At 46.3% G+C, this 27,313-nt stretch overlaps 1 protein-coding gene across 2 annotated transcripts in view; it reads right to left on the bottom strand.

Annotated features, from left to right (window-relative positions):
- Positions 1 to 25,638, bottom strand: part of LOC114050626 (probable serine carboxypeptidase CPVL) — a 125,092-nt gene extending 99,454 nt beyond the window's left edge. The window contains exons 1-3 of one of the 2 annotated variants that reach the window (XM_027872463.1): positions 25,497 to 25,638; positions 11,311 to 11,490; positions 19 to 137 (exon numbers count right to left, since the gene is read on the bottom strand). In XM_027872463.1, coding sequence (XP_027728264.1) covers positions 19 to 137; positions 11,311 to 11,473 — 282 coding nt within the window. In that variant the 5' untranslated portion in view covers positions 11,474 to 11,490; positions 25,497 to 25,638. The remainder of the gene's footprint in view (positions 1 to 18; positions 138 to 11,310; positions 11,491 to 25,496) is intronic. The other variant, XM_027872462.1, reaches the window with a different exon arrangement.
- Positions 25,639 to 27,313: the final 1,675 nt, after the last annotated feature.

Here is a 27,313-nt window from a genome sequence, read left to right as displayed (position 1 = left end):
ACACAGCCCTCCACCTACCTGAGCTGGAAAGAACCAGAAGAAGAGATTGCTGTTATAGGTTTCATTCACGGTGAGGTAGCCAGAGTAACTCTTCACATTGGCTCCTGGAAACGGGCCGACCAGACTCAATTGCTTGCCTTGAAAGAAAATGAGAGCCCCAAAGTAGGAGAGAGACGAGTTAGAGCTTGACTAGGGATCGTGGCCTCCACTGGGACCAGAATCATGAAGTCATCAAATTTCAGAGTTGGTCACCTAGCCCAACCTCCACCTAAAATCGGACCTCCTCAACAACACGGCAGACGAGGGCTCATCCACCCAACCTTTGCCCAAAGACCTCCAGGGAATGGAAACCAAAGCAGCACATCCTACTTTTGGGAAGTTATCAATGTAAGGAAGGCTTTTTTTCCCTTCCACCTACCCTAAATCCAGGCATTTGAAACAAGTAGAAAGGGCCTGAACAGAAATGCAAAGGCAAGTGTGGTCCCATAGAAATAGCACCAACATGGAAGTGTGTCAAGAGTTCACGGATTCAGATCCTACCCCTGTCATTTACCGCGTGCTTAGACCAATCATCCAATCTTCCTGAGCCTCAGTTTCCTTCTCTGTAAAATAAAGGGGATGGATCTGATGATCTCTAAGGGCCCTTCCAGCTCTCAATCTATGAGCCTCTGGAATGTTGGGAGCTAAACGTAGACCTTCACCAGCTGCACCATGATTCTCTAGCCAAGGCTCTTTCTTCTTAGGAATCAGTCATTTTTAAAGCCTGGTGGGACCTTCTAGTCCAATCTCTTCATTTTACAGATGAGTAAACTGAGACCCAGGAGTGATTTCATTTGTCCAAGGTCACACGGCAAGTTGAGACAAGAACCCAGGTCCCTTCACTTCTCAGCTAACATTTGTTCATTCCTCTGAGCCCCAACTCCAGGTAAGAGGCCTAATGATGGCAGACTGTGACTCAGAGTCTGAGAGTTTCCTGCTTGGCAGAGGCAGTAAAGGTAGGGTGACTGGGAAGGCTCCCACCCTAGCAACAACAATAACAATAGCTAGCACCTTATATGGCACCTTAACCTTTGCATGGTACCTCACTTGACCCCCACAACAACCTTGTAAAGTAGGTGCTATTATTATCACTCCCACTTTACAGATGAGGAAACTGAGGCTGAGTGACTGCCCCAAGATCACACAGCTAATAAATGTCAGAGGCTGGATCTGAACTCAGGTCTTTGTGATTTCAGCGCTCTGTTTACTTCAATGCTTAGCTATCCAATATCCTGGTGGAGCTGTCTGCTCAGCCATATGGGGATGCCCTCCAAGGAGAGCCAGGCCTGCCTATCCCACGGGATTCCTGTCCTCCCACCCCAGGTGGAAAGGGGAGGGGTCACATCAAGCCAGCAGAGAGCCTCCCTCTCATTTCTGGCCGACATCCTCTGCCCTAGTTCTCTGGCCTCATTCCTCCTTGGTAATACGCAGCAATCTGCTTAGGCCTCGCCCGGCCTCGTGGGTCCACCCTCACTTCTATTCTGTGGAGATGCCAATACCCCCTCAGAAGGCAAACATCAGCTAAGACCTTGTCTGAACCACTTTAAGTAGATAATTTACTACACTCAGTGGCCTGGCCCTGAGAATGGGTGGGAGGGAAGGGACGGCCTTTCTGGAGCTGGAGAGGTCAACGTGAAGCTGTGGCCTTCTCTAGTAAGCAACAAATAGGAGATAGGAAATGGAAAAGGAATTCAGAAAGACAGGCAGGCGGGCAAAGACCCATTCCTGCCTCCTAGCAAGGCCCACTCAGGTCAGACCTGGGTTTGAATCTTACCTCAGACACTGTTAGGCAAAAGCCCCTTTCCGTCTCAATCTGCTCTGAGTAAAATGCAAATAACATCCCCCCTAGTCCCCACCTTGTAGGGTTGTATTCAAAGTGAAATAAAGGCTCTTTATAACCCTTAAAGTGGCAGGAAGGCTAGCCTAGCGAGCTGGAAGCCCACAGTGCACCAGCTCCCCAATTGAAGGCATTGACAGCAACAGCCAGCAAAGTCAGCATCTTCCCTAGCCCACTCTCCCGAGCCCTGGACAATCCCATGTACTTTGGTCAGAGGAATCCCTGTCCTTTCCCCTGGGAGAAGGAAGGAAAGAGGGCCCAGTTGGGTGGTTTTTTAATAACGATGAAGGGTTGACACGGACCTCCGCTGACTGGCCCTTCCTTTTTACTGTCAGTACAGACCTTGAGTTTCTGCAGTAATCTGCCTCTTGTAATGAGTGGGGCATCGCCTCGTTGCAGACAAGACTCCAGCGTTCTCACTGTTTGGCAGGCACTGGTATTTCTCCCCAGCCCCTGTCACTGACCCTGACCCTTTTCCCCAGAGAAGACATCTTTCAGGGCCGAGCAGAGTTTAAACACACACACACACACACACACACACACACACACACACATAGGTTCACATTATTTTCTTTTTAATTCATCCCAATCACTTATTTAGTCTGAGAAGAAAAAAGGAAGATGGAGAAATAAAGACTGAAAAACAAAGGGAAAGGGAAGTCTGGAGGAGGGTCATAGAAGGGAGAGACACAATAATCATAACAATAATAACGAATACTCCTAGAACACGAAAGCTTGCAAAGTACTTCATTTGGGCCTCATAGCAACACTATGGGGTTGTTTCCGGAGGTATCATTACCCCCATTTTACAGAAGGGGAAACCCAGGCTCAGATCAATTGACTAATCTAGAGTCACACAACTGGATGGCAGAGAAAGATGCAAAAAGGCAACATGGAACGAGAAATCTAGATTTAAAAAAATAATAATGATAATAAACAAAGGAGACTGGAAAATACCATCATTCTATGCCTCATTTGTAAGCCTTAAGGTTCATATGACAGCTAGAGTTTATAGGCAGCTAAGTGGTACAATGGATAGAGCACAGGATTTGGAAATGTGGACTTGGAAATAGGAATTCAAATCCAGGCTCAGACTCTTACTGAGTGACCCTGGGCAAGTCACTTCACCCCCTCTGTGCCTCAGTTTCCCCATATGTAAAATGGTAATAATAATGGCACGTACCACACAGGGTTGTGAGGATCAAATAAGTTAGTATATATAAAGTGTTCCACAAACCTTAAAACACTACACAAAAGACAAAGTCAATCAGTCATTCATAAACACCTATTTTGTTTCTAGTTCCTCTCTACACAGGTGATATTATAGGTCCTCTCTCTATCCCTATTTTTGCTAAAACAAAAGCAGGACTTTTTCTAGCAGTGAAAGAGAAAAAATAACACAGATGCCTGTCAACTAGGGAATGGCTAAACCAGTTGTGGAACTTATAGGCACCAGGTAAGCAGAACCAGGAAAAATGATGTGTGCGAACACCACTCCTGCATAAATGAGAGGAATGGCACCACCCAAGTCATCCACCGTTTGCTATGGAAATAGAATGACCCCAAAGAAGAGAGAGAAGAGGGAGGACTTAAGGCCCCTCCCCCACCTCAGTTCTTTGAAGAAGTGAAGGACTCTGGGTACAGAAGGCTGCGGGATCAAGTCTGACCTCCAGTCATTGGCTAGTGTTGCTGAAATATTTTATTTTCTTCTCTGTTACAAGGGATGGCTTTCTGGGAAGGGGAGGAGAATGGGACACACTGGGAAATGTAGCTCACCGGTAAAAGCTATTAATTATAATTTACTTTGTAAAAACGTTGCTCTGCGTATTTTCGTAGGGTCCTGACCCTCTGTCATTGATTTCTTCAGAATCTTTTTTTTTTTGGTGGGGGGGGTGGTGAAGGGGGAGAAAATTTTAAAAAACAAACAAAAAATAAAACCTCAAGGTTTTCAGAGCAGCAGAGGAGAGAATGACATTAACGGGTTCAAGGCCAGGTCTTTGGATTCTGTGGAGCGGCTCCAAAAACAGCCAAGGTCGCTTGAGTCAGCCCAGAGTCAAGCCCAGATTCTAGTCTGTTGTCCAGGTAAGCTGTCCTTTCCAGGAAATTAAAGCTGGTGATTCATGTTTCCTGTCCTTTGGATTTCTGTAGCTCACCACGTGGTGCTCATGGCGCTGATCACTTCCTGTCCTGTACGTGAGCCATCTGGGCAAGGGTCTTATCTCACTTAGGAGATCAAAAGCTTCCCAGAAGGAAAGGAGGGGAAGGACAGCCATACATGGCTCCTCTCTGTATCCCCAGCAGCCCCTTACAGACAGCCAGGTGGTGGTGGTGGTTCAGTCGTGTCTGACTCTTCATGACTCCACTTGGGATTTTCTTGGCAGAGATACTGGAATGGTTTGCCATTTCCTTCTCCAGCTCATTTGACAGAGGAGGAAACTGAGGCAAACGGGGTAAAGTGACTTGTTTAGGGTCTCACAGCTAGTAAGCGTCTGAGGCCAGATTTGAAGATGAGTCTTCCTGACTCCAGACCCGGCACTCTATCACCTAGCTATACCCTAGCACAAAACAGGCACTGGAAACAGATTTGTTGAGTGAAAGAGTCAATGAATGAATGAGTGAAGGTAAAAATGACAACCGAGTTGCAGCTCTGCGACCCTTTCTAGCAGCCTCCTGATCCATAAATTGAGGGACCGCTGAGATGCCCTTCCCTCTCCCAGGATTACTTGTATGATGCTTTAAGTTCTCACAAATACTTCCCTCCCAACAACCCTGCAGGGTAAATAATATTAAAAAAAAAAATAGAGGCAGCTAGGTGGCGCAGTGGATAGAGCACCGGCCCTGAAGTCAGGAGGACCTAAGTTCAAATCTGACCTTAGACCAAACACTTGACATGTACTAGCTGTGTGACCTTGGGCAAGTCACTTAACCCCGATTGCCTCACTAAAAAATTTTTTAAAAAATTTAAAAAAATAGAAGCAGGTAGAACCAGGAAAATGCAATGTAAATATGATTTTGTTGATTTTACAGCTGAGGAAACTGAGCCTCTGAGAGGTTAGTGATCTGCCCATGATCTCACCACTGGTAAATGCCTGAGGCAGTTCTCCTGCCTCTGAGCTCTTCCCTCTGTCTGCTCTGCCGCGTTAGCAGACACACAAGGTATATTTCTAGGACAGCCATCAGATGTCATTGACATCTTAAGAAGTCCGGTTTCAGGTGTTTGCTGCAATATTTGGCCCTCATGAGAGCACTTCATCATGTTTGAAAGGTGAAATTTCTCCTCCAGTAGAGTAGCAGATGAAGCACAGAAGCCAGAATGGAGAAAGCCCTGATGTGGGGTCACAGAACCTGAGGTTCTTATGCTCATTACCTATGTGACCTTGGGGAAATCACCTCATTTCTCTGGGCAGCAGTTTCATCACATGGAAAATGAGGGCACAGTAGGTGCCTGGCGCATAGTAGGTGCTTAATAAATGCTTGATGGATGTATGAAAATATTAATAGTCACTCTTTTTGCAGCAGCCTCCCAAAGAAAACTAAGGGGGTACCCTTAGTTGATTGAGGAAAGGTTGAACAAGTTATGGCGTATACATGAAATGGAATGCTGTAGAGATAATGAAAAAGACAGTTTTAGAGGAAATTGGGAAGACTTTTAAGAACTGATTCAGAATGGAATGAAAAGAACTAATAAGAGTTTGTAAAATGACAACTTTTTTTTTTGGCTAGGCAATGGGGTTAAGTGACTTGCCCAAGGTCACACAGCTAGTAAGTGTTATGTGTCTGCGGCCAGATTTGAACTCAGGTCCTGCTGAATCCAGGGCCAGTGCTCTATCCACTACACCACCTACTTGCCCCAGAATGACAACATATTAAAGAAAAACAACCCCGAAAAGCTTTAGAACTCTGATCGATGCAATAATCCACAGGTCCAGAGGACAGAAGATAAAACTGGTCACTCACCTCCTGCTGGAAAGGTAATGGACTTAAAATGTAGACAGATATTTACATTTGTGGACATGGCCAGCATGGGAATTTGCTTTGTGGGACTGTGCATATTTGTTAGGAGGGTTTTTTCTTTTTTTAAAAAAAAATTGTTCAATGGGGGAGAGAAGAAGGCAGTGGGAGGGAAAAAGTATAAATGCTTGTAAAAATAAATACATTTTCAAATAAAATGATGGGGTTAGACTAGCTGATATCTGAGGTCAGAGCTTTAATAAGAATTCTCGTGCCAGGGCCAATTCAGTTGCAGGTAGAACATACAGAGAAGCCCGTCCATCTGCTAGATGCAGTTATACTGGGAAAGCGGGCAGTGGTATGTCATCCTTTCCCCAAGAATCTGGACCCAGCTCCTAAAGCACAACAGCTGTCTTCTTGTTTTCAATCTTCCAACTCGAGGAGGAAATGGGGGTTGGGGGGTGGAGATGGGCACTGGCTGAAGGGAAGAAGCCTGAAGGGTGATGGTACGGGGCCTTGGGAAGGACCCCTCCTCTGACACTTGCTAGCTATGGGACCATGAGAAAGTTACCCAACATCTCTGCTCCTCATCTGTAAAATGAGTATGGTAGACCAGATGACCTGTTAGGTCCTTTTCAGCTCTAAAACTGCCAGGTATGGTGATAGTTACCTGGAGAATCAATGTAGAGCACAGGGAGTGGGTCTTTTATATGTCTGGACCCTGGGCAAGTCATTTAACCCTGTTTGCCTCAGTCTTCTCATCTGTCAAATGAGCTGGAAAGGAAACAGCAAACCACTCCATTATCTCTGCCAAGGAAACCCTAAATGGGGTCACAAAGAGTCAGACATGACTAAAAACTGAACAACAACACCTTGGTTAAAAGCTCGTCAACCCACCCTAGTTATAGCTGTTAAAGTCCCTTCCAGAAGTCTCCTGATGTGCCAAACAAGGGATTGGACCTGACCTTTCAGCTCCTTTCCAGTTCTACGTCTCTGGTATCCTACAAACCAGAAGCTCAGCCTCCCAGATTCTGCTACTAGAATGCGGCAAACCCAAACACCCAACTGACCCAGTTTATTTCTTCTCTTAGAATCATGATTCATCATGGATATGGAAAGGAGAGCTACCTTACACCCCCATCACCGACTCCCATTTTACTGACTGCTCCAACCAATGGCTCCAGGGAGTAGGGGCTCTGAGCTCCTAACTGGCCGTGCCCTTCAGAGACATGAATGCATTTGTCAGTAGCAATGAGCAATACACCAAAACCCATGGTCCACAAGAACAGGGAAATGGAATGGACCATTTACACCAGTTTCTAGAGTTTGCCACAATGTCACAATGTTGGCAAATATATGAAAATGGGCCATCTCTACTTGTTTTGTTTCTGCGAGTGAGCACATTTAATACTGCTGCCACACAAAAACCTCACACACAATTATAATGACATAAAACCTAAGCCTGATAAATGGAGAAAGGGGGGAAGGATGGCTGGGGGGAGGGGAAAGAAGACTTGTCTGTCACTGAAGCTTTCTCTCTCTCTGCAGCTCTGAGACTCAGTGGGACTAGAGATCTGACACACTCAATAAACAAAAGGGATTTAGACTTAGGCACTGACCATCTGTCCAGATCCTCCTCAACTTTCCAGGCTGCCATTGAATAAAATTATCCTTAATTATGCTGTCAAGATTTCATTTCCATACCCAGATGTGCCAGATCTGGAAAGGAATTCTGTTGGAGGAATGTGACCTCATGGTGTGATTTACCAAGTGACCCTGCCTTAGGTTTCGGAGTCTAAATGTCATAATTCTGAGCTGTGATGAGGTTGATGAGATGTCCATCAAGCTGAGAGCCAGAGGGACAGAGGAGAAAACTTAGATGCTCCGGGGACCTTTTTTGAGCTACTGTTAATTCCAAAAACTCTGTGAGCTATTGAGAAGCCGTCTGAATGCCGGGGGTGACAAGGCTGCAGTAGAATTTCCAGTGACCTCCTACATTCTCATCTTTTGGTCAGGTCTCTGGGGCAGTCATATACCACCCACCTTCCTTGATGCTGTACTTTTGTTTACACTATTCCTTATGCCCAGAATGACTTTCTCTTCTTCTGAGCTTATCTATATCTCACCGAAGTTCAAAGCCTAACTTCTACTATGAGATCTTCCTCTACTACCTTATGAAAAAAAGCTTTATTCTATTTTTTGGTTTTTTCACCCCATGAAAAAAATGGAGCTATCACCATCCCCATACCAAGAGAATCAAACCATCCTTTGTGACAAAGAAAGCAGTTAAGCAAAAACAAATGATATGGTGACTGTGTCTGACAACATATGCAACATTCTGCCCCCATAGTCCCCTGCCTTTCTGCCAAGACGAGAGAGGTCTTCCCTTACTACTTAGCCCAGGCTGCTCTCCCCCTACCCTGAATTCCAGTGAACTTACTAGCTGAAGTACACAATTTAATACTTTATTATAAATGGTCTCATTTCCTAATTCCTTCATGTGTATAAGTCTGTATCACCACCAAGGCTATTCACGCAGGATTGACGCTATAAACCCATCACCTAAGAGTAAAATGAATTAGCATATCCACTTGTCTGGATATTTGTGCACATGAGTAAGATGGCCTCAGAGCCCCACTTAGAGACTTTTGAAACTTACCTTATTCTAAAGCATCAGATTAAGTAAAAAACTAGACAGGCAAAGGATGCATCTGAAATTTGCACGTGGAAATTCACAAATCTCACAGACACTACAGGCTCCCGGGTCAGCAGGAGGAGTTAGATACTAACCAGATCACAGAGCTAAGTTGAGGTCTTCAATTTCATATTCTGATTGTAAGCTCCTTGAGGGCAGGGACTTGACTCTTTTGTGTATTCTCAGCAAGGTGCCTCGCACATTGTAAGTGCTTAACAAATGCTTATTGAATGAATGAATGAATGTAAAGTCTTGCAATGGGGTCCAAAAATAGCATACAAGTACAGAATGGGAATGTCAGGAGTCGAACGCTTTGCCAGTTTGGGGTAGAGAGGAGTCGAGGTGCCCTGCCATTCATTGAGCAGGAGCAGCTGAGGAATGTAGGAAGTGTTTGTAATCAATGGGGTCATTTGGAGATTTTCCATGAAGTAGCTCAATGAGTCTGGTGTAATTATTTGTGTGAAGCCTGGGAGAATGAATGATTTGTATATGTGAGAGTATTTGGATGGTATGAAAAGACTCCATATGGGAAAGGAATGTGGGAGTTGCCATTGCCACCCTGCCAAGAGGTGAAGGATGCTCCCTTTTTTTTGGGGTGTTCACAATCTGAGTCATGCCCCAAGAGGCTACCACGCCTACACATGGTGCACACCCACACGGGGAGTAGTCACAATGATGCTGTAATGTCAGATTCAGCTTTATGTTCTTTAATGAATCTCATCGGTCGAGTATCTGCACACCAGGGACGTCCCTGGGCTACCCAGCAGGGGAATTGTGCTTACAAAGCATTTCAGCAAAGTCAATGAGTTGGTGGTAAGCTATGATAGCTTGCAAAAAAAAAAAGGCCAAGTGACCCAAAGACCTTTATTATTATTATTATTATTAACAAGAACAACAATTAGCTAACATTTACATATTAAGATTTTCAAAGCACTTTCTATTTCTCTATTATTTTGTTATTACCCTATTTGATCCTCACAACAACCCTAGGAGATAAGTGCTGTTATTATTCCAATTTTACAGGTGAAGAAACTGAGGCAAACAGAGGTAAAGGGACTTGCCCAGGGTCACCCAGCTAGTAAGTGTCTGAAGCAGGATTTGAACTCAGGTCTTCCTCACTTCAGGCTCTGCACTCTACCCACTGTGCCACCTAGCCATCCCAATATGCGCACTGGGTCTAGTACAAGGGAGGTGATAATTCTACCATCCTCTGCCCTCGTTATACCACATATGGAATATTGTGCCTAGGTCTGAGCATTATATTTTAGAATGCGTATGGACGTGGGTCAAGGGGTTGGTAGTAAGAAGCAAGAAAGGCCAAAGACTCATAGATGATGCAAAGGACTGATGTCCACATGCCACAAAGACATCCTCCAAGAATGGAGCTGAAAGGCACCTGGCCCAGCAAGCAAGCACAGAATAGCAGTATACACACGTGCCTGTATATACACACCATAATCCGGAGTATTAGCTCAGTCTTGGGCCCCACATTCAAGGAAGAATATTGGTATGCTCGGAGGGCTAGGAGGATGGTGACAAACCCATACCAAATGAGAATCTCTTCACATATCACAGATGAGGAAACTGAGGCAGAGAGGGTCAAGTGACTACCCAGAGTCACACAGGTAGGAAGATGTCATGCCTAGAGAAGAAGACCAAGCTGGGACACAAGAGTAGCCCCAAGGTGGGGGGGGGGGGGGGGCAGCAGACATGAGATGTGAGTTCGATTTTGACCCTGCCAGATGATTGTGATGCCTGAGTCAATGACCGCTGAGGACCCTGACGACTAAGTGTCTGAAGGACTGTCCAGGGCAGGAAGGTCTAGATGTGTCCTTTCTGCTGAGCCCCAGAGGGCACAGCCAGGAGCCCTGGGCAGAAGCTGGGAAGATGCCCACGCTCACACAGGGTGATGCCAGCCAATCTGGGCTGGCATTTTTAGGTGCGTTTAATGTGTATTTATGTGCAAACTTTAAAAGTGGGAAGACGCCCCAACACTCCCAAATTTCCTGTCGGCTGCACAAGCAGCCCAAATGAAAGAGAGCACGATCACCGCATGACACAGAGAGCACTTCAATGCACTTTCAGACATTAAGTAAATCCGCTCCCTAAAATGCCAATTTAGAAGAAAACGATTCATGACCATAAAAGGCACATCTTTACGTCTGCCTGCCTGATGATGCCACAAAGCAAATCCACTGAGCTACGACTGAGCGACCCAAACTTTAAACAATTCTGTTCATCTGCAAGAGGAAAGAGGCTAGATTATCTCAAGAGTTTCCTGTCAATCAGTCAGTCAGTCAATAAACATTTATGAAGCACCTCCTCTGCGTCAGGCACTATACTAAGCACCGGGGATACAGAAAGAGGCAAAAGACAGACCCTGCCTCAAGATGGGGCAGCTAGCTGGCACCATAGTGCACAGAGCTTGGACCTGGAGTCAGGAGGACCTGAGTTCAAATCCAGCCTCAGACATTTACTAGCTGTGGATCTGAACCCAGGTCTCAGGCTCTCTCCACTGCGCCACCTCACAACCCAATTGCTTGGTATTACTGTGTACATACGGAGCTGCTTCGTCTTGGTCTCTGTATCACCAGGGCCTCACCCTACAGACGGCAGTAAGTCGCTTAATGAGCATCACGTCTAAAGGAAAAATTAATGAGTCAAAAATACGAGGTTGGTCCTTCTCCACACACACTGTGCCAGAGTTGATAAAAATCCCCCAGGCCGGACGCACCCATCCATCGGCCGCTTTGAGGGCCGGGTGGGGGACTCAGGGGGGAGAACTTACCTTCCTGAATTTTTCCACTTTTGATGTAAGGTGTGAGGAACAGCGGCTGTCCTGGGTCTCTGTGGCTCGGGTTACAAACACGAACATTCCTATACAAGGAGCGGAAAAGGCCTTCACTGGGCTCCAGGGTCAGTAGGACCCACAAGATGGTGGCCTTCCACATCTTGCCAAGAACTCCCTCTGGGAGGAAAAGGGACAAGGAATCACTCAGTGCTCTCACTGTCCACGGGGCGCCCGCCTGACCACATTCACTACCAGCACACAGCAAGGTTCATGCTCACGTGTGTTCACACACACACACACACACACGCGCGCGCGCGCGCCACCTCCATCACAAGAACCCTGTGCAGCCAGCGGCACAAAGATGATTATCCTCATTTTACAGACAAGGAAACTGATGCTCCAACAATGTTGGCATCTAGCGTTGGAGGCAGGTTTCAAACCCGGCTCTTCTGACTTCAGGTCCAAGAGATACTCCTTTTCCCCATAGGACCACAGGCGTCCAACTGGAAAGGGACCTTTGATGTCACCCAATTTAAACCCCTTCATTTCAGAGGCCCAGAGACCCTGTATGACTGGCCCAAGCTTAGACAGATTGCAGGGAGCAGAGCCAGAATTTGAACCCAGGTCCTAAGTTTATTTCCAAATGCCTCTCATACCAAGTACTGGGGAGAACGGGCCATGAGTCCCCACACCACTGATGCTTATACTTAGACAGTGTCATGGAATCACCAAGCATCAGAGGTGGAAGGCATCGCAGCAGCCAACCAGTCAGTCTACACCCAGCCTGACTAAGACTTCCCCTCCTCAGCCCCTGCCACCAAGAACACCCAGCCTGGATGGAAAACTCCACCTGCAGCCTATTTCACTCCTAGAAGGCCCTCATGTTTAGGAAGGGTCTTCCTTACTTCAAGTCCAAATCTGGCTTGTTGAAAAGTCTACCTCCTGCCCCCAGGTCTGCCTTCTGTCAGCAAATAAAACATCTAATGCCCCTTGCCTTGTACAGTAGAGAGCCCAATGAATTTAGAGTCAGAGCGCATGGTTAACTAAGAACCTTGGCTTCTGCCTCCTACGGGGTAGTGCACAGATCTAAACGATCCAATAATTTCTCCCTCCCTGACGGACAGATGGGAGGCGGCATGTGCCAGGCGAGTCAAAACCAGTGCCAGCATCTCTACTCCCACCTCCCCTCAGATCCCGATAAAGAGAGCTCCGAACCCTGAGCCCGCGGGCCTCGGGCACCTCCCGGATCGCTGCTGCTGCTTCTAGCCCAGCCCCGGGGCCATCACTGTGGAGAGGGAGCCCACCTATAGCACCACTGCCAGCACCAACTGCTAATTTGGGCACGTAAGCCCAAGAGCCCCCACAGCGGCAGCCCCTCTTCTCTTCCCATGCTCCCCCCACCACCGGGCCTGCTCCTGGCTCAGCCACAACAGCCTCGATCTGGGGACGCCCATCCCACGGAGACACAGCCTGCCACCGCAGCCACACTGCTGGAGTCCTTGGCCCAACCTCAAAATCAGGATTTTATCAGTAGAAATGACACGAAAATCCTCAAAGTCCCTCGTGTTTTGCTGTTGCGCTCGAAGGACCTTTCCATTGGTCTTTCAGCTAAAATCTCTCGAGGCCGTCTCCCCTGCTGGAAGGGGAGTTCTCTAGAGCAAGGCCTATGTCGTTCTCTCCATCTACTACCAGTCTCCATGGTGGTCCAGGCGCTTTCCTTCCTCCTCAAATGACCACTCGCCCACTCATCTGGCCCCGTGTTGGATCCCCCCAACAGAACACGAGCTCCTTGAAGGCACATGTTGTCCCATTCTCCTAGTCCTCACCTGCAGCAGGTCATGGAGCAGGAAGGTACCCCAGGAGTCCCTGAGTCCAACCCTCTTCATTTTACAGAGGAGGAAACAGAGGAACAGAGAAGATAACTTGCCCAGGGTCGTACCAATGGAATGTGTCTGAGGCGGGATTTGAACCCGTCTTCCTGACTCCAACCCCAATGCCCCATCCACTCTTCCACATTGCCTTCCATGCTTGATAACCACGTGTTGGAGTGGACTGGAGATATAATCCAGATACGCGGATCTCAAAACCAAACCACACTCATGAACCCAAGGACAGGGAAGGGAGAAGCAGAGGCCTGACAGTTAGCAGATCCGAGTTCTTTCAGGCACTCAGTCTCTGGGCCTCGAGATGCTCATCTCTGAAAAGAAGGGACCGGGCTGTCTTCCCTGAGCTCCTACCCAGCTCACACTGTCCAGGAAGCTGGGCAGATCACAGCACTTCAGATGCCAGGACCGAAAAAGAAATATGCAATTATGCTAATGCCCAGGCCCCTTTCTGCTGCACAGTCCTTTAAATGTCAAACCATTAAATCACATGAAAATGCAGAAATGTGTAAAAATCGATGAACTCCACACACTTCTCATATCATTCCTTTGACAGAACGTAAAAACACTGGCTTAATTTAAACAAGTGAGAATGTCTTTCAGCCCCATTTCCCCAATAAGATAAAAGTTCATAATTGTAATTCGATGGAATATCTGATTGCCACAAGTATTTCTCTTATGGTTAGCATAATACAATTTCCTGTATTTAATACAAACAAACCCAACTAAATATAGAGAGTGGCTAAGAAATGTTTTTTACAGTCAGTGTCTATAATGGGGGAGGGGGGGCGGGGGGGGGGGGGGGAGAAATGATGCTGGAAAATCAAAGCACACTCCCAGAAGCTTAGGGTCAGCAATTTGCTGGAAAATTTAAAAAAAAAATTTAAATATGTTTAAATGATACAGAACTTGTTAGTCTAATGTTTGACTAGAAGACTTGCTTTTTCAAGGAAAGAAGAGAAGTAACCTCCAGGCAAACAGTTTTAGAAGAAAAATGTCTGTTGGTTGCGTGTAAGAGATGGAAGGAGGAACTGTTTGAGTAAGTGGTTTTTCCTGAGGGGAAAAAACAGACACCATCAGGACCTGTATTTTTCAGTGTTCGCTCTACAAACCTCAAGGCCTTTTTAATGGAGGCCATTAATATTTAAATAACTAGGCAGGTTATGGCCCTTTCCCTGTGATCAGAGGCTGACTCAAAGAGAGGAAGGGAGAGACCAAAATGGCCTTGGTTTAATTGGCAGGAATGGAACAGAGAAGTGGGAGCTGCTCCAATCTCGGCACTACCGCTAGTATTTGATCAGGGAGTGATGAAAGGAAAAGCACCCCTTGTCAGCGGATTACAGCAGGCTGAGCTCACTTCCTACCTTTTACAGAACCTGTCCTCCCGTGTCTTACAGGACTCGAGTTATGGAAGGCAGTGGACCTAGACCACAAGCTCTGGTAAACTCTACCATGTTGAGAAGGCTTTGAGGACATTCCCAATGATAGATGGGGCTGTCTGCTTTGGGGGTGGGGTGGCCTAACTAAGCACAGAGAGGCTCGTCCCCAGTAGGCCACTACTGTAGGATAAATTCTCTGACCAAGGCAATCCATGAAATAAAGAAAAGTACAAAATGGCAGAGATGGTGTCAGAGCGGGAGAAAATGGAACAGAGGATGTCAAGAATCCTATACTTTCTAGATTACCTACAAACCTTAGCTGTTGAGAATCATATACTTTCTAGATTATCTAGCATTATTAGCTGGCACTCTAAATGTGAGATCTTTGTCCAATGACCAAGGAATGGGCAAAGTACTGGAGAAAGTGAATCTCATCTATCCTGACATTCTAACTAGAAATGGAACCAGAAGATCAAAGGACAAATCAATAAAGGGGTTCATAGGGTCACAGATGCCAGCCAGTCATTCAATAAACATTTATTAAGCACCTACTACTGTGCTAAGCACTGGGGAATACAGAAAAACATTCCCTGTCCTCAAGGAGCTTACAATCAAAAGTGGGAGTAAACACACAAATAAATCTGCACAAGCAAGCTATAGACAGGATAAATAAGAAATAATTAAGATAGGGAAGGTGCTAGAATTAACAGACGTTGGGAAAGACTTATGGTAGAACAGATGCATCCAACTTGAGGCTCTGTGACCCGCAGGGATCCGTTCCCGTTTGGGTTTGACACCATTGATGTAGAAGGTGGGATTTTAGTTGAGACAAGTCCCAGGGAGGTCAGAAGTCAGGGTGGAGGAGGGAGTGCATTCCAGGCATGGGGGACAGCCAGAGAGACTTTGTGGAGCCCAGAGATGGAGGGTCTTGTTCATGGAAAGCCAGGAAGCCAAGGGCACTGAATCCAAGAGGATGTGTGGGAGAATAAGGTATATAAGAAGACTGAAAAGGGAGGAGGGGGCTGGTTATGAAGGGCTTTGAAGGCCAAACAGCATTTTGTATTTCATCCTGGAGGTAATAGGGAGCCACTGGAATTTACCAAGTAGGGAGGTGACATGATCAAACCTGTGCTTTAGAAAAATCATGTTAGTGGCTGAACGAAGGATGGATTGTAGGGGGAGGGATTCAAGGCAGGCAGAGCCCCCAGCAGCTATTGCAGCAGTCCAGGTGAGAATCTGCCCACCCAAGGCGGAGGCATCAGTATCAGAGGAGAAAGGGGGCCATATGGGGGAGATGCAGCAATGGTGAAATCGACAATCCTTGGCACCATATTGGATATGGGGGGGGGCAGTGAGAGAGAATGAAGAGTCAGGAGGACTTCTAGTTTGGGAGCCTGAGGGATGGGAGGTGCTGCCCTTCACAGTAACAGAGAAGGTAGGAGGGGGTAAGGTTTAGAGAGAAAGGTAGAGTTCAGTTTTGGACTTGTCGAGTTTGAGATATCAAGCTAGAAAGAAACATACAGGTCACTAAGTCTATCCCCCTCACTTTATAGACGAGGAAACTGAGGAATAGAGATTAAGTGACTTTCCAAGTTCACACAGGTAGTAGGTTGCCAAGCCAGCATTTGAACCCAGGTCCAGTGAATCCAAACCCAAAATTCTTTTCACTGCCCCATGATGCCTCCTGAAGACTGGACTTAGCAAGTATCCAAAGTGAACAAGAAACATCATCATAGAACATTTGGTTATCTCATATTGCAGAGTTCACAGTATTTTGCAAAAAGATCATCATGGTAATAACTTCACAGAAGATGGAAAAGAGGAAAAAGAGAAGGAAGTCCAGGAAGAACACAGTGAGAAGACCCTCCAAATAATATCAGTATGTATTTTGATAACTAGCAGCTAGGTGGTGCCACAGTGGACAGAGATCCAAGCCTGGAGTCAGGAGGACCGGAGTTCAAATCCAGCCTCAGATCCGTACTAGCTGTGTGACTCTGGGCAAGTCACTGACCCCTGTTTTCCTCTGTTTCCTCATCTGTAAAATGAGTTGGAGAAGGAAATGGCAAAACCACTCTAGTATCTTTGCCAAGAAAACCCCCAAATGGGGTGATGAAGAGTCAGACACGACTGAAACAACTGAAGAACAACTTCAGTGATGGGGACGAGCAAAGGTAGAGGAAAATAAGCCGGAAAATATGGGTCAAGAGGAAAGAATGGGAGAAAACAAAGACTTATAAACTACAAAGTAGCCTCCCATAAATCTTTCTTCAAGAAAAGCTTCAGGGAGCAGCTAGGTGTCACAGTGGATAGAGCACCAACCCTGCAGTCAGGAGGACCTGAGTTCAAATTCGGCCTCAGACCAAACGCTTAACACTTACTAGCTGTGTGACCCTGGGCAAGTCACTTAACCCCAATTGCCTAAAAATAATAAATAAATAAATAAATAAAAATAAGAAAGGCTTCAGAAATCACTGGACTTGGCGAGTAGCAGGTAACAGCAACCTAAGGGAAATGGATTATATTTAACCAGTTAGGAAACCACATGTTATGGCACCTAGGTAGTGCCACAGTGCACAGAGTGCTAGGCCTGCCATCAGAAAGACCTGAATTCAAATCTAGCCTCAGACACTAGCTGAGGGACCTTGAACAAGACACTTAACCTCTGTCTATCTCAGTTTTCTCTTCTGTAAAATGGGCATAATAATAGCCACCTATCTCCCAGGGTTGTAGCGAGACTCAAATGAGATATTTGTAAAGCGCTTTGTAAATCTTAAAAAATCACTTAAAGTCGTTCCTTAGCTATTTATCTAGGAACAATCAATCAGATTACCAGCTTGTTAAAGTGCAAAATTAATGCAAGACTAGAAGAAATAACTAAAACAACATGGTATTCAGCTAAAACAGCTCTAATCTAACTAAAACAAGTTATGCCAATAAATCAGATGTGGAGAAATAAAAGGAGATTGACACCAACTATGGCAATTTCATGCAAACGTTTAACTGCCATAATCAATCCCCATAACAAGGAGGCCAAACGAAAAAAATCGCGCAGGTCAGCAAACATCTCACTTCTTGCTGGGCAAAGACACATGGTAACCAAGAGCAGCACTGATTTGAAAGAGAAACTTGTCAGTCGGATCTTTTGGAAAAGGAGTGTGGGACTTTGTAAACAGGATCACCTCAAAAAAGCAGAAAGAAGCAGTGGCGGATAAAATCAATTTAAAGAAGGTAAGAGATCAGCCAAGCAAAGTCATCCCAAGGAGCACAACAACTAGACAAAAGCCTGGAAAGATAAAGGCAGGTTTTTTTTTTAAACATACACTTTCCACCATTAAGGACAGTGAATCCAAAACATCTGGATTCTAATCATCGCAAATGAGATAATAACTGTAAAGTGCTCAGCACAGTGCTGGGCACAGAGGAAGCACTACATAAATGTTAGTCATTATTATTGTTATTGACATCACACGGCAGGTGGGCCTACAGAAAAGAGAGTCCATGTTCAGACAGCAAAGATAAGAAATGAGGCTGGACAAGACCAAGAGTACACAGAGAAAGCTGGGGCTGGAAATGACAGATGTGAGATACTGAGGGATGAAATCTCAAGAAATCTGAAGGAAGTTGTAATGCTAAAGACATGGAGGAAAAAGAAATCTCATGCCACAATACTGTCCCCAAAAGGCAACTGGCTCTCTGGAGAAGGATGTCTTTGGAAATGAACGTGATGTAAAAACAAAAGACACCTATATGTATATATGTCTTTTGTTTTCTATATGTATATTCGTGTGTGTGTGTGTGTGTGTGTGTGTATTTAAGCAGACTAATAAGGGAATTTGTTTTACTTGTTTGTAATAGGGATTTGATTTTTTTCTTCTCAATGAAGGGGAGAAGGTAGGAGGGAGAAAAGGTGGATTTTCACTGACTGAAAAAATGAAAATTTAATTAAAAAATAAATAATAAAATAATATATTTATATAATATATAATTTTAAATAATAAAATAATTTTAAAATAAATAACCATCACTAGCATTTGTACAGCTCATCAAGGCATTCAAAGTGCTTTACAAATATTATTTACTCGATCTTCACAAAGACACTGGGAGAGAGGTACCATTATTACACTCATTTTACAGATGAGGAAACAGAGGCAGACAGAGGTTAAGTGACTTGCCCAGAGTTGGATAACTAGTAAATGTCTAAGGAATGATTCAGACTGAGGAAGGTACTGGCTTCTTCTTCTTTGCACATCGCTAAGAACTCCAAAAATGTTGCCAATTGAGTGACTTAGGAATAAATAATAGAGGTAGGAGAAGGGAAGGGAAAAGCATTTATGAAGCACTAAATATGTATGTGGCAAGTGCTTCACAATTATTATCTTGTTCAATCAAGTCTCACAATGACCTGGGGAGCTAAGTGCTATTATTATGCCCATCTTGCAGATGAGGAAACTGAGGCAGACAAATTTTAAGTGAAATACTCCATGCCACACAGTGAATAATGTTTGAGGATGGGTTTGAACTCAGGTCTTTTAGACTCCAGGTCCATCACTCTATCCACTGCACCACTTACATGGAAATGAAAAGAACATTCACTGCCCCTTAAGTCTAAGGATCTGAGTTCAGATCTCAGCTCTGATGTTTACTACCTAACCTTAGGCAATTCATTTACTCTCCCTATACCCCAATTCTGCATTGGGTGACCTCTGAAGCCTCCACCAGTTCTAAATCTATAACCCTGAGCCCCGAAGTCCCATTAGCTCTTCTGTGAGGTGAGGATGCTGGACCAGATGCTCTCTTACAGCTTCTAAATCTATGCTACTCCTTCTTCTCCTCCGGGAACTCTTCAAATCATCCTCTGCTCTGCCCCAAGCCCAATGTTGAAGCAGGGACGTCTGGGCTGTCCCATGGCACTTTCAGATTCATGACCACTCATAAGTAAGATCCAGGCTATGAATCCATCTAGCTCCTGAAATGCCAAATATCCTCTCCATCACCCACCCCACAGAAAGGGCAGTGAATGAGCCCCCATTTGATTCTGCTGACTTTGACAAGCACCTGCGGGCCCCTGCCGCATGCAGAGAACGTGGCCCTAGGCAGCCATCCAAGGCAGAGGGCTGTAGGAGGCAAAGGGGCAGCTCTGAGAATCTCCAAGAAGGATAGGATCTGGTTCTGATTAATCTTTGTAGCTTTTTTAGCTCCAAGCACGCGGCCTGACCCACAGTAAGTGCCCCATAAATACTTGCCGAATGAAGGCATTGACTAATTGAAACGGCATCGAGTGTGGAATCGATGAGAAGATTTTGAAAACCAGATGTTCTGGTCCTGGGGGATTTCTTCAGCCCAATTTTAAAATGCTTTGCTTTCTCTAGTTCAGTTCAACAGGGCCCGAGGGCAGAGGCAGGATGCCGGGAAGCATTTCCTAAGCAGTAAATCAGTCCCCAAATGGAAGGGGCTGCCTAGGGAGAACTATCCCTGCCCCCCCCCCCAACGCCCAGTCTTCAAACAGAAGCTGGAGGATCACTTCTTATGGAAGCTGTAAGGGGAGAGTTCCTGTCCAGATAGAGGCTGTCCTAGAAGACCACCGCGAGCCTATCTGGGATTCTAGGATTCCTGCTACAAAAGCCATTGTGTCACTGAGGGACCTTTGGGGGTCATGGTCTTGTTGGCTGGACAACATTCACACCGTTCCAAACCAAAGAGAATCTACTCCACCTTCTGAAAGACATCAGGAGGAAATTCCAGCCTTCTACACTTCATTATCGAAAAATCTCTCACAGGCCCTGGAGTCAGGAGGACCTGAGTTCAAATCTGCCCTCAGATACTTGATGCAGCCATTCCTTCTGACCGAGTATACCATGTTCCACTGCTGCAGTCCACCACCTCTCCCCTGAGAGTAAAGGGAGGGCTGTTTCTGCATTTCTCTTGTACTGAATTTGATCATTTTGATTAATCATGGCATCGAGGTGGGGCAGTGAAGAGTGCTGGATGTGGAGTGGGCAGGAAGATTCCCCATCTAAAGCCTGCTTCAGACATTTATTAGTTCACTGAATCACTTAATCATTCAGCATTATTTTGCTCATCTAAAAGGATATAAGGATGTAAAATAAGGATAATTATAGCACTTATTTTCCAGGATTATTGTGAAGATCAAGTAAGAGAACAGAGGTAAAATGCTTTGCAAATCTGCAAGTGCTATGTAAGTGCTAGAGAGATTATTGCTAGTAATAATAATAATAATAGTAATAGTAATAACCAGAGTTCAGCTGATTGGCTTAAATGTCTTTCTTTGTTTCAATGAAGGTTCTATTGATGCAAGTCCGGGGGAGGGCTGGTTATGGAAAAATGATGGTGAAATAAAAACAAAATGCAACAATGTTTTGTTTTGTTTCATTATTAAATAAAATGAATTCAAACAACCAAGAAGCTGCAGGGTTGGGTGGTGGCTCTAGGTATCAGGTTTCCAGTGGGAGATTTTTGTCTTAGGAGCACAGGAATAGGACACAGGAATGCCAGCTCTGCATCAGCTGCTGGGGGAGGGGGGTGTCCACCTCCAGGCCCTCATTTCCTCGTTCCTAAAATGGGGTTCAAGATCCCCCCCAGCGCTAAGAGGCAGGGATGCTCAAGGGTCACCAGGTTAACCAGCAAGGGAGAAGAGGGTGACCGGCTGATCTTCAACACCAGCCAGAGCACTCAGGCTGCCCAGCTAAAGGGCTGTCCCTAGAATGGCTGCCCTGGTTCTGGGCACAGGAAACAAGCCGTGTAGGTCAGTGATTCCATCACCCCGAGAGAAACTTGAGCCAGCTTTCGCGTGGGCGAACATTTTAAGGTCGTCTCCTATTACACTGTATTTGGCAAAGATGGCTAATTTTTTCAGCAAAGCCAGAAGTCAGGGAGACAGACAGACACAGAGACCGAGATGGGGTAAAGGAGAGAAGGAAGGAGGGAGGGAGGAGAGACAGAGAGCCCACTCAACCTCATGGACTCTGAGAAGGCATGAGATTTTTCAGAATTATTTCAGGATTTGGAGGTCTCCTTCCTTATCGCTTTAAAGGGGGTTTCCTAGTGTCTCTTCCCACCCCAGGGAGCTCTGGGGTAAGACATTAGCCTGCAGAGCTTACCTGTCAGCTGTGCGGTTACAAGAGTCTTATGAGGAAGTCCCAGCAGCTGAGGTTTTCATTCTCAGACCTTTCCTATGGCTTCCAATGTCCTCTGATATCAACTTAAATTCTAATTATGGGATTTAGAATTGTTCTCCAACAGATTTTCTCTTGCTTAACCACCACCTTCTCTGGCCATGTCCCCACTTAAGGGAGGCGAGGTAGAAAGTGCAGGAGATCTAGATTCGAATCCCAGACCTGCCACGTGGCTGGTCTGGGGAAAGCCACTTCACCTCAGTTTCCTCATCTGTAAAACAAGGAGGTTAGACTAGATGGCCTAGAAAGCCCCTTCCAGTCTCAGATCTATGATCCTGTGTGTGACCTTGGACATGTCCCTAACCTCCCCGGGCCTCAGTTACCACATCTGTAAAATGAGGGAGTTGGGCTAAGTCCCCTCTCACTCTAGATCTCAGATTCTAGGAATAGCCTGAGCTCCCAGGAAGGGTCCCTTCTGCCCGGGGTGAACACTGTTGATTTTTTTAAATCGACAATCTATTACTTATTCTTGTTTCAGACACAACTCTGACAAGCTTCATTATGTGGTTTTCCAGCCTCCAGCAGCAAACTGAAGGATCTGGGAGAGGCTAACATATGGACCACAGCAAGAAACGTTTGCTGGCCCCTGAAAACAAGCAAGCTACAGACGCCCCCCACCCCCAAGCACTTTCAAAACCATAGAGGTCTGGGGCCACTTGGTAGAGAGGCAGGCCAGGAGCCCTCCACCTGTCAGTCACAGTCAGTAAATCTATTCAGAGCCCACCATGGCCCAGAGCTGGGGTACAGGGAAAGGCCCCAAATGGTCTTTGCCTTCGAGGGGGCATGGTCCGACAGGAGGAGGCAACTTCATACAAACAAGATATGGACAGGATAGATCATCAATGCAGGGAAGGCCTTCACTACCTTCCTCATCTTTAAATTGGGGGCAGGGGAGCCAAAGTCGTCCCCTCTTCCTGTTCTAAACATATGGTCGTCTGACTCTACTGGGCCAGGTCGGGTGGTGCGGCACACTGGGGTGTGCAGGAAGCCAGCCTGGGAGGACCAGAACACATGGCTCCACATGCCCTCCACAGCTCCTCTGCTTAATAATAATTAATAATAGTAATGATAATTATGGTGACGTGATAATAATAACATGCAGAAATGCTTGTGGACTTGCCTCGTGGCCTCCACAGCAGGCTTGGGGAGTGCCCTGGAGCCCACAGTCACATAGGCACTGTCAGCCTGGATTCAAAGCTCTTGACTCTCCCCCTGGTTCTGAGCTCGGTCAAGGACAATCCCAGAAGTCCCAGAAGCCCAGAGCTGGAAGGAATCTTGAAGCTCTAACACAGTCTACCCCACCCCCATTTTATACGTGAGGAAACTGAGGCTCAAAGAACACGGAGGGCTTTGGCCAAGGTTGCAGATACGACTGGATTTCAGAAATGATGGCTTGATTGTGTGTTTGTAGCTTTGAGTCTCTCTCCTCATCCTCAAGCTGCCGGCTATCATTCCTTAGACCAGGCCATCTCTGAACTAAGGAAATGTAACTACAGACATATACACACATATATATATATATACACACACACATGTATGTATAGATACATATACACATACATACATACATAAACACATACAGGAATTAGGAAGACATCCTCATGAGTTCTGATCCCACCTCAGACACTTACTAACTGTACAACCCTGGGCAAGTCACTTAATCCCATTTGCCTCAGTTTCCTTGTCTGTAAAATGAGTTGGAGAAGGAAATGGCAAACCACTCCAGTATCTGCCGAGAATGACTCAACTGGGGTCAAGAAGGATCAGACACAATTGAAACAAGTGAACATAATGAATGGACCCTAGATCTCGGATTCCATGAATTTATTTTCCCATCTGTTATCTCATTTGGTCCCCGTGGTAGCCGTATGAGTGGGAGAGAGTTCTCTGGGCCTTGGTTTGCTTGGACTACGTCCTTCCCAAGACTATTACTTTGCACATGTGAAGAGGAGGCTGCGGCAGAGATCGAAGACACACAGCCAGACAGCAGATGGGGTGCACACTCCCACCTCGGAGGTCCCTTCCGTCTTTAGAAGGATAATCCTAAGTGACAATCTCTCAAAGTAGACTTTAAATTGGCACAATCATACGATCATAGATTTAGAGGTCATCAACTCCAGGCTTCTTATTTTTCCTCATTTTACATATAAAGAAACTGAGGCACAGTGCAACTGAAGCAGGTTCTTTCCCCCTTCCTCCATGACTTCATCCACTGCTGAAACATGACTGACCTATTTCTTGCACCTCAAGCTTCCTCTCACTACTGAACCTGAGAAAGACTGGCTTCTATCTGATGGGGACGGGATCTGATTCCCTAAAAGGAAAAGACTATGTCTTTGAGACCTAGACCCCAAAGCCCCTGAACCCAGATCTCTGGTGTCTCCCTGAGGCGCCCAGCCCATGCCCATCAATAATCCTTTTGACTGCTCTTCCACAGTGGCTCTGAGGCCACTTAACTTCCTCAATTGTCTGCACCTGGCCCCACCCCAGGCTACTTACCACTCCTTAATCTCATCCAGATCTTCCCACAGTCTTTCTGTATAAAATATCAATCTTAACTTCATCAAATGCTAAGATTCTTAAAATCTGGGGTTCCCAGCACCCCTGGACCACAACACTATCCCTCCCCCTCCCCAGGTCATATGTTCCCCTTCCCAATATGCTTTCTTGGGGCCCTTTCACTACTACTATTCATTCATAGCACTCAGTCTGTCAAGCAGATGGAGGAGAATCTGACCTGGAGAAGTTAGGGAAGCGCTTTTTTTTTTTTTTTGAGACTCTAAGAAGAATAGATTTAGAGCCACGAGTGGTCTTAAGAGATCACCTAGGCCAACTGAGGCCCAGAGAGGGAGAAGTGACTTATCCAAAGTCACACCTCAAGCAGCAGAGCAGGAATCTGAACCCAGATTCTATGATCCCAATGCCTGGCTTATTTCCTCCACTATTCTAAGCTGTCTTCCTCAGGAAGAGGAATCTGGGATGTAAAGCCAGAATAAAACCTCAGAGGGCGTCCTCCCCATTTTACAGTTGAGTAAACTGAGACACCAGGGCAGCTAGGTGAAGGTTACAGAGCACTGGACCTGAAGTCAGGAAGACCTAAATTCAAATGCAGCCTCGGACACTTACTAGCTGTGTGACTCTGGGCACAGTTAAGTGACTTCACTTAACCCTGTCTGCCTCAGTTTCCTCACCTGTACAATGATCTGGAGAAGGAAATGACAAACCACTCCAGGATCTTTGCCAAGAAAACCCCCAAAGGGGTCATGAAAACTGAAATGACTGCACAGCAAAACCCTGAGGCACAGAAGTGTTTAGGGGCCTGCCCTAGGGCAAGGGGAAGAGTTTCCAAAGGCGAAAACGAAAGGGCCTTGGCTACCACTGGGGAAAGTGGGAATGAGGGGTGGGGTGCAGAGAAGAACCGACATATTCAAGACTAATAATACAAAAGAATTGCAAAGTAACCGGGGTGTCAGGGAGAAGCTCCCTTTAGGTGGCGGTGGGGGGAGACTGACCTGGCCCTGGGAAAGGTCAGCAGCTCCAGCCTGCCCCGTGTCACTCTCCGGGAGACACCAGGCACACCAGCCTCCCCAGGACCCCCGCGAAAATGCCCCAATGGGAGCCGCAGGGTCGGCCCGTACTCCTAGCGGGGCGCCCTCCCCCAGCACCCCAGGCCCAGCGCCCAGATCCCGGATCCCCGCACCCCGATGCCCTGGCACCACAGGGCCCACCTGCCCGGGGCTGCCAGCCCAGCGGCACTCACTCGCTGCTAGGCTCACCCCTCCGCTCCGCTCCGCCTACAGGCACAGGTAAGGGCCGGGCTGCGCTCCAGCCGGTGCAGCCGATCTCCGCCCGCCTGCCTCTGGGGCGCGGGCTTGGCCAGGCCGGAGCTCTGCCGGGCAGGGACTGCGGGAGTGAAGCAACCTCGTTGGCTTGCGTCACCCAATCACGGGGGGCCAGGAGGAGGATCCGCCGAGCTTTTCAAGGGTCACTCCCTCTCACGTGATCCCAGCAACGTCCTGCAAAATTCTTCCCTTCCCTCCGCTTCTTCCCCAGATCCTCCTCGTCCCTCCTCTGCCTCTGGAGGGGAGGAGCCAGCGGGCCTGGTCAATGTCCCCCCACCGCCACCCCCGGCTCCCCCCGATCACTTTGCAATTCTTTGGTATTGAGTTAGTCATGAATATGTTGTTTCTTCTCCCCACTCCCACTCTCACTTCCCCCGTGGTTGCAAAACCTGTTTCATTTTTTACTTTGGAACCTCAACACCCAGCACCCTGCCTGTGCACGTAGTAGGCGCTTAATACTAAACGCTTATTGAATTGAATTGAATTAGGTCCAGATAAGCCTTTTTTGTTAATGGGATCGTCAACCGTAATAATAATATCGGATATTTATATATCAATCAATAAACAACTGTTAGGCACCTTCTTCGTGCCTGGCACTGTGCTGGGTGCTGAAGATTCGGAGATAAAAATAAAACAGTCTTTGCAGTCAGGGAGTTTACATCTTCGTAGCTCCAACACTTAATGCAGTGTCTGGCACTTAGAAAACACTTAATAAATGCCTCCTGATTGAGAGATGATTTCCTTGTGGCCTAGTGGGAAGAGCCCCCTACCTACCTGTGTAACCTTGGAGAGAAAAGTTGCTTACCTTCTCTGTGCCTCAGTTTCCTCATCTGTAAAATGATGGAGTTGGACTACATTGCACCTTGGAGCCCCTTTCAGCTCTAAATCTAGGATCTTTTTCTAAATTTTATGGATCAGATCTAGAACTGGAAGAATCCTTAGATGTCATCTAGTTTAACACTTAGATTTATATCCTGAGGTCCAAGGAGGTGAAGGTCGTATGAAACAGCTTTACTTGGTAGCTAAAAATCTGGACTTTGGCCCATGAAGACTCCAGTTGAAATCCTTAGTCTAATGGTAAGCTAACTTCATGACCATGGACAAGTCACTTCACCTATGAGCCTGTTTGCTTCATGTACTTATGAGTCTCAGTTTGCTTCATGACCATGGACAAGTCACTTCACCTATGAGCCTCAGTTTGTTTCATGACCATGGACAAGTCTCTTCACCTAAAAGCCTCAGTTTATTCCTCTATAAAGTTGGTTGGTGGCTGGTTGGTCCTTTGCTCTCAAACAGGACCAAAATGACATCGCCATGCTACAGTCAAGTGACAGTGCATCCAACTGTGGCTGATCAGACCAATATGAGCTCAGAATGCTCTACCACAGGTCAGGCACAAATAGTCCGTGTGAACATTTGGGGTGGATTATCTAAATTTGTGCATCTTACATTTTTTTTTTTGAGTTACTTCAATTCTGCTTTGCTCATAGAGCACAGTATTTTCTCCAATGAAGGCACACCATGCTGGGCAGTCCTGTACCAGTGTCTCCCATGTCACACATTCAATTCCAAAGTTCTTAAGAGAGACCTTGACAGTATCCTTGTATCACTTCTTCTGACCTCTGTATGAGTGCTTGTCTGTATGAGATTTGGTATACAGCTAATGGAGAAGTTTTGAATGTTGTGGATAAGTTCACTTACTT

The sequence above is a fragment of the Vombatus ursinus genome, unplaced genomic scaffold (genome assembly GCF_900497805.2).
Source record: "Vombatus ursinus unplaced genomic scaffold, bare-nosed wombat genome assembly UNPS02014799.1, whole genome shotgun sequence".
NCBI lineage: Eukaryota > Metazoa > Chordata > Mammalia > Diprotodontia > Vombatidae > Vombatus > Vombatus ursinus.
Note: the sequence above shows the minus strand (reverse complement) of the source record. Positions and strands in the feature narration are given on the sequence as shown.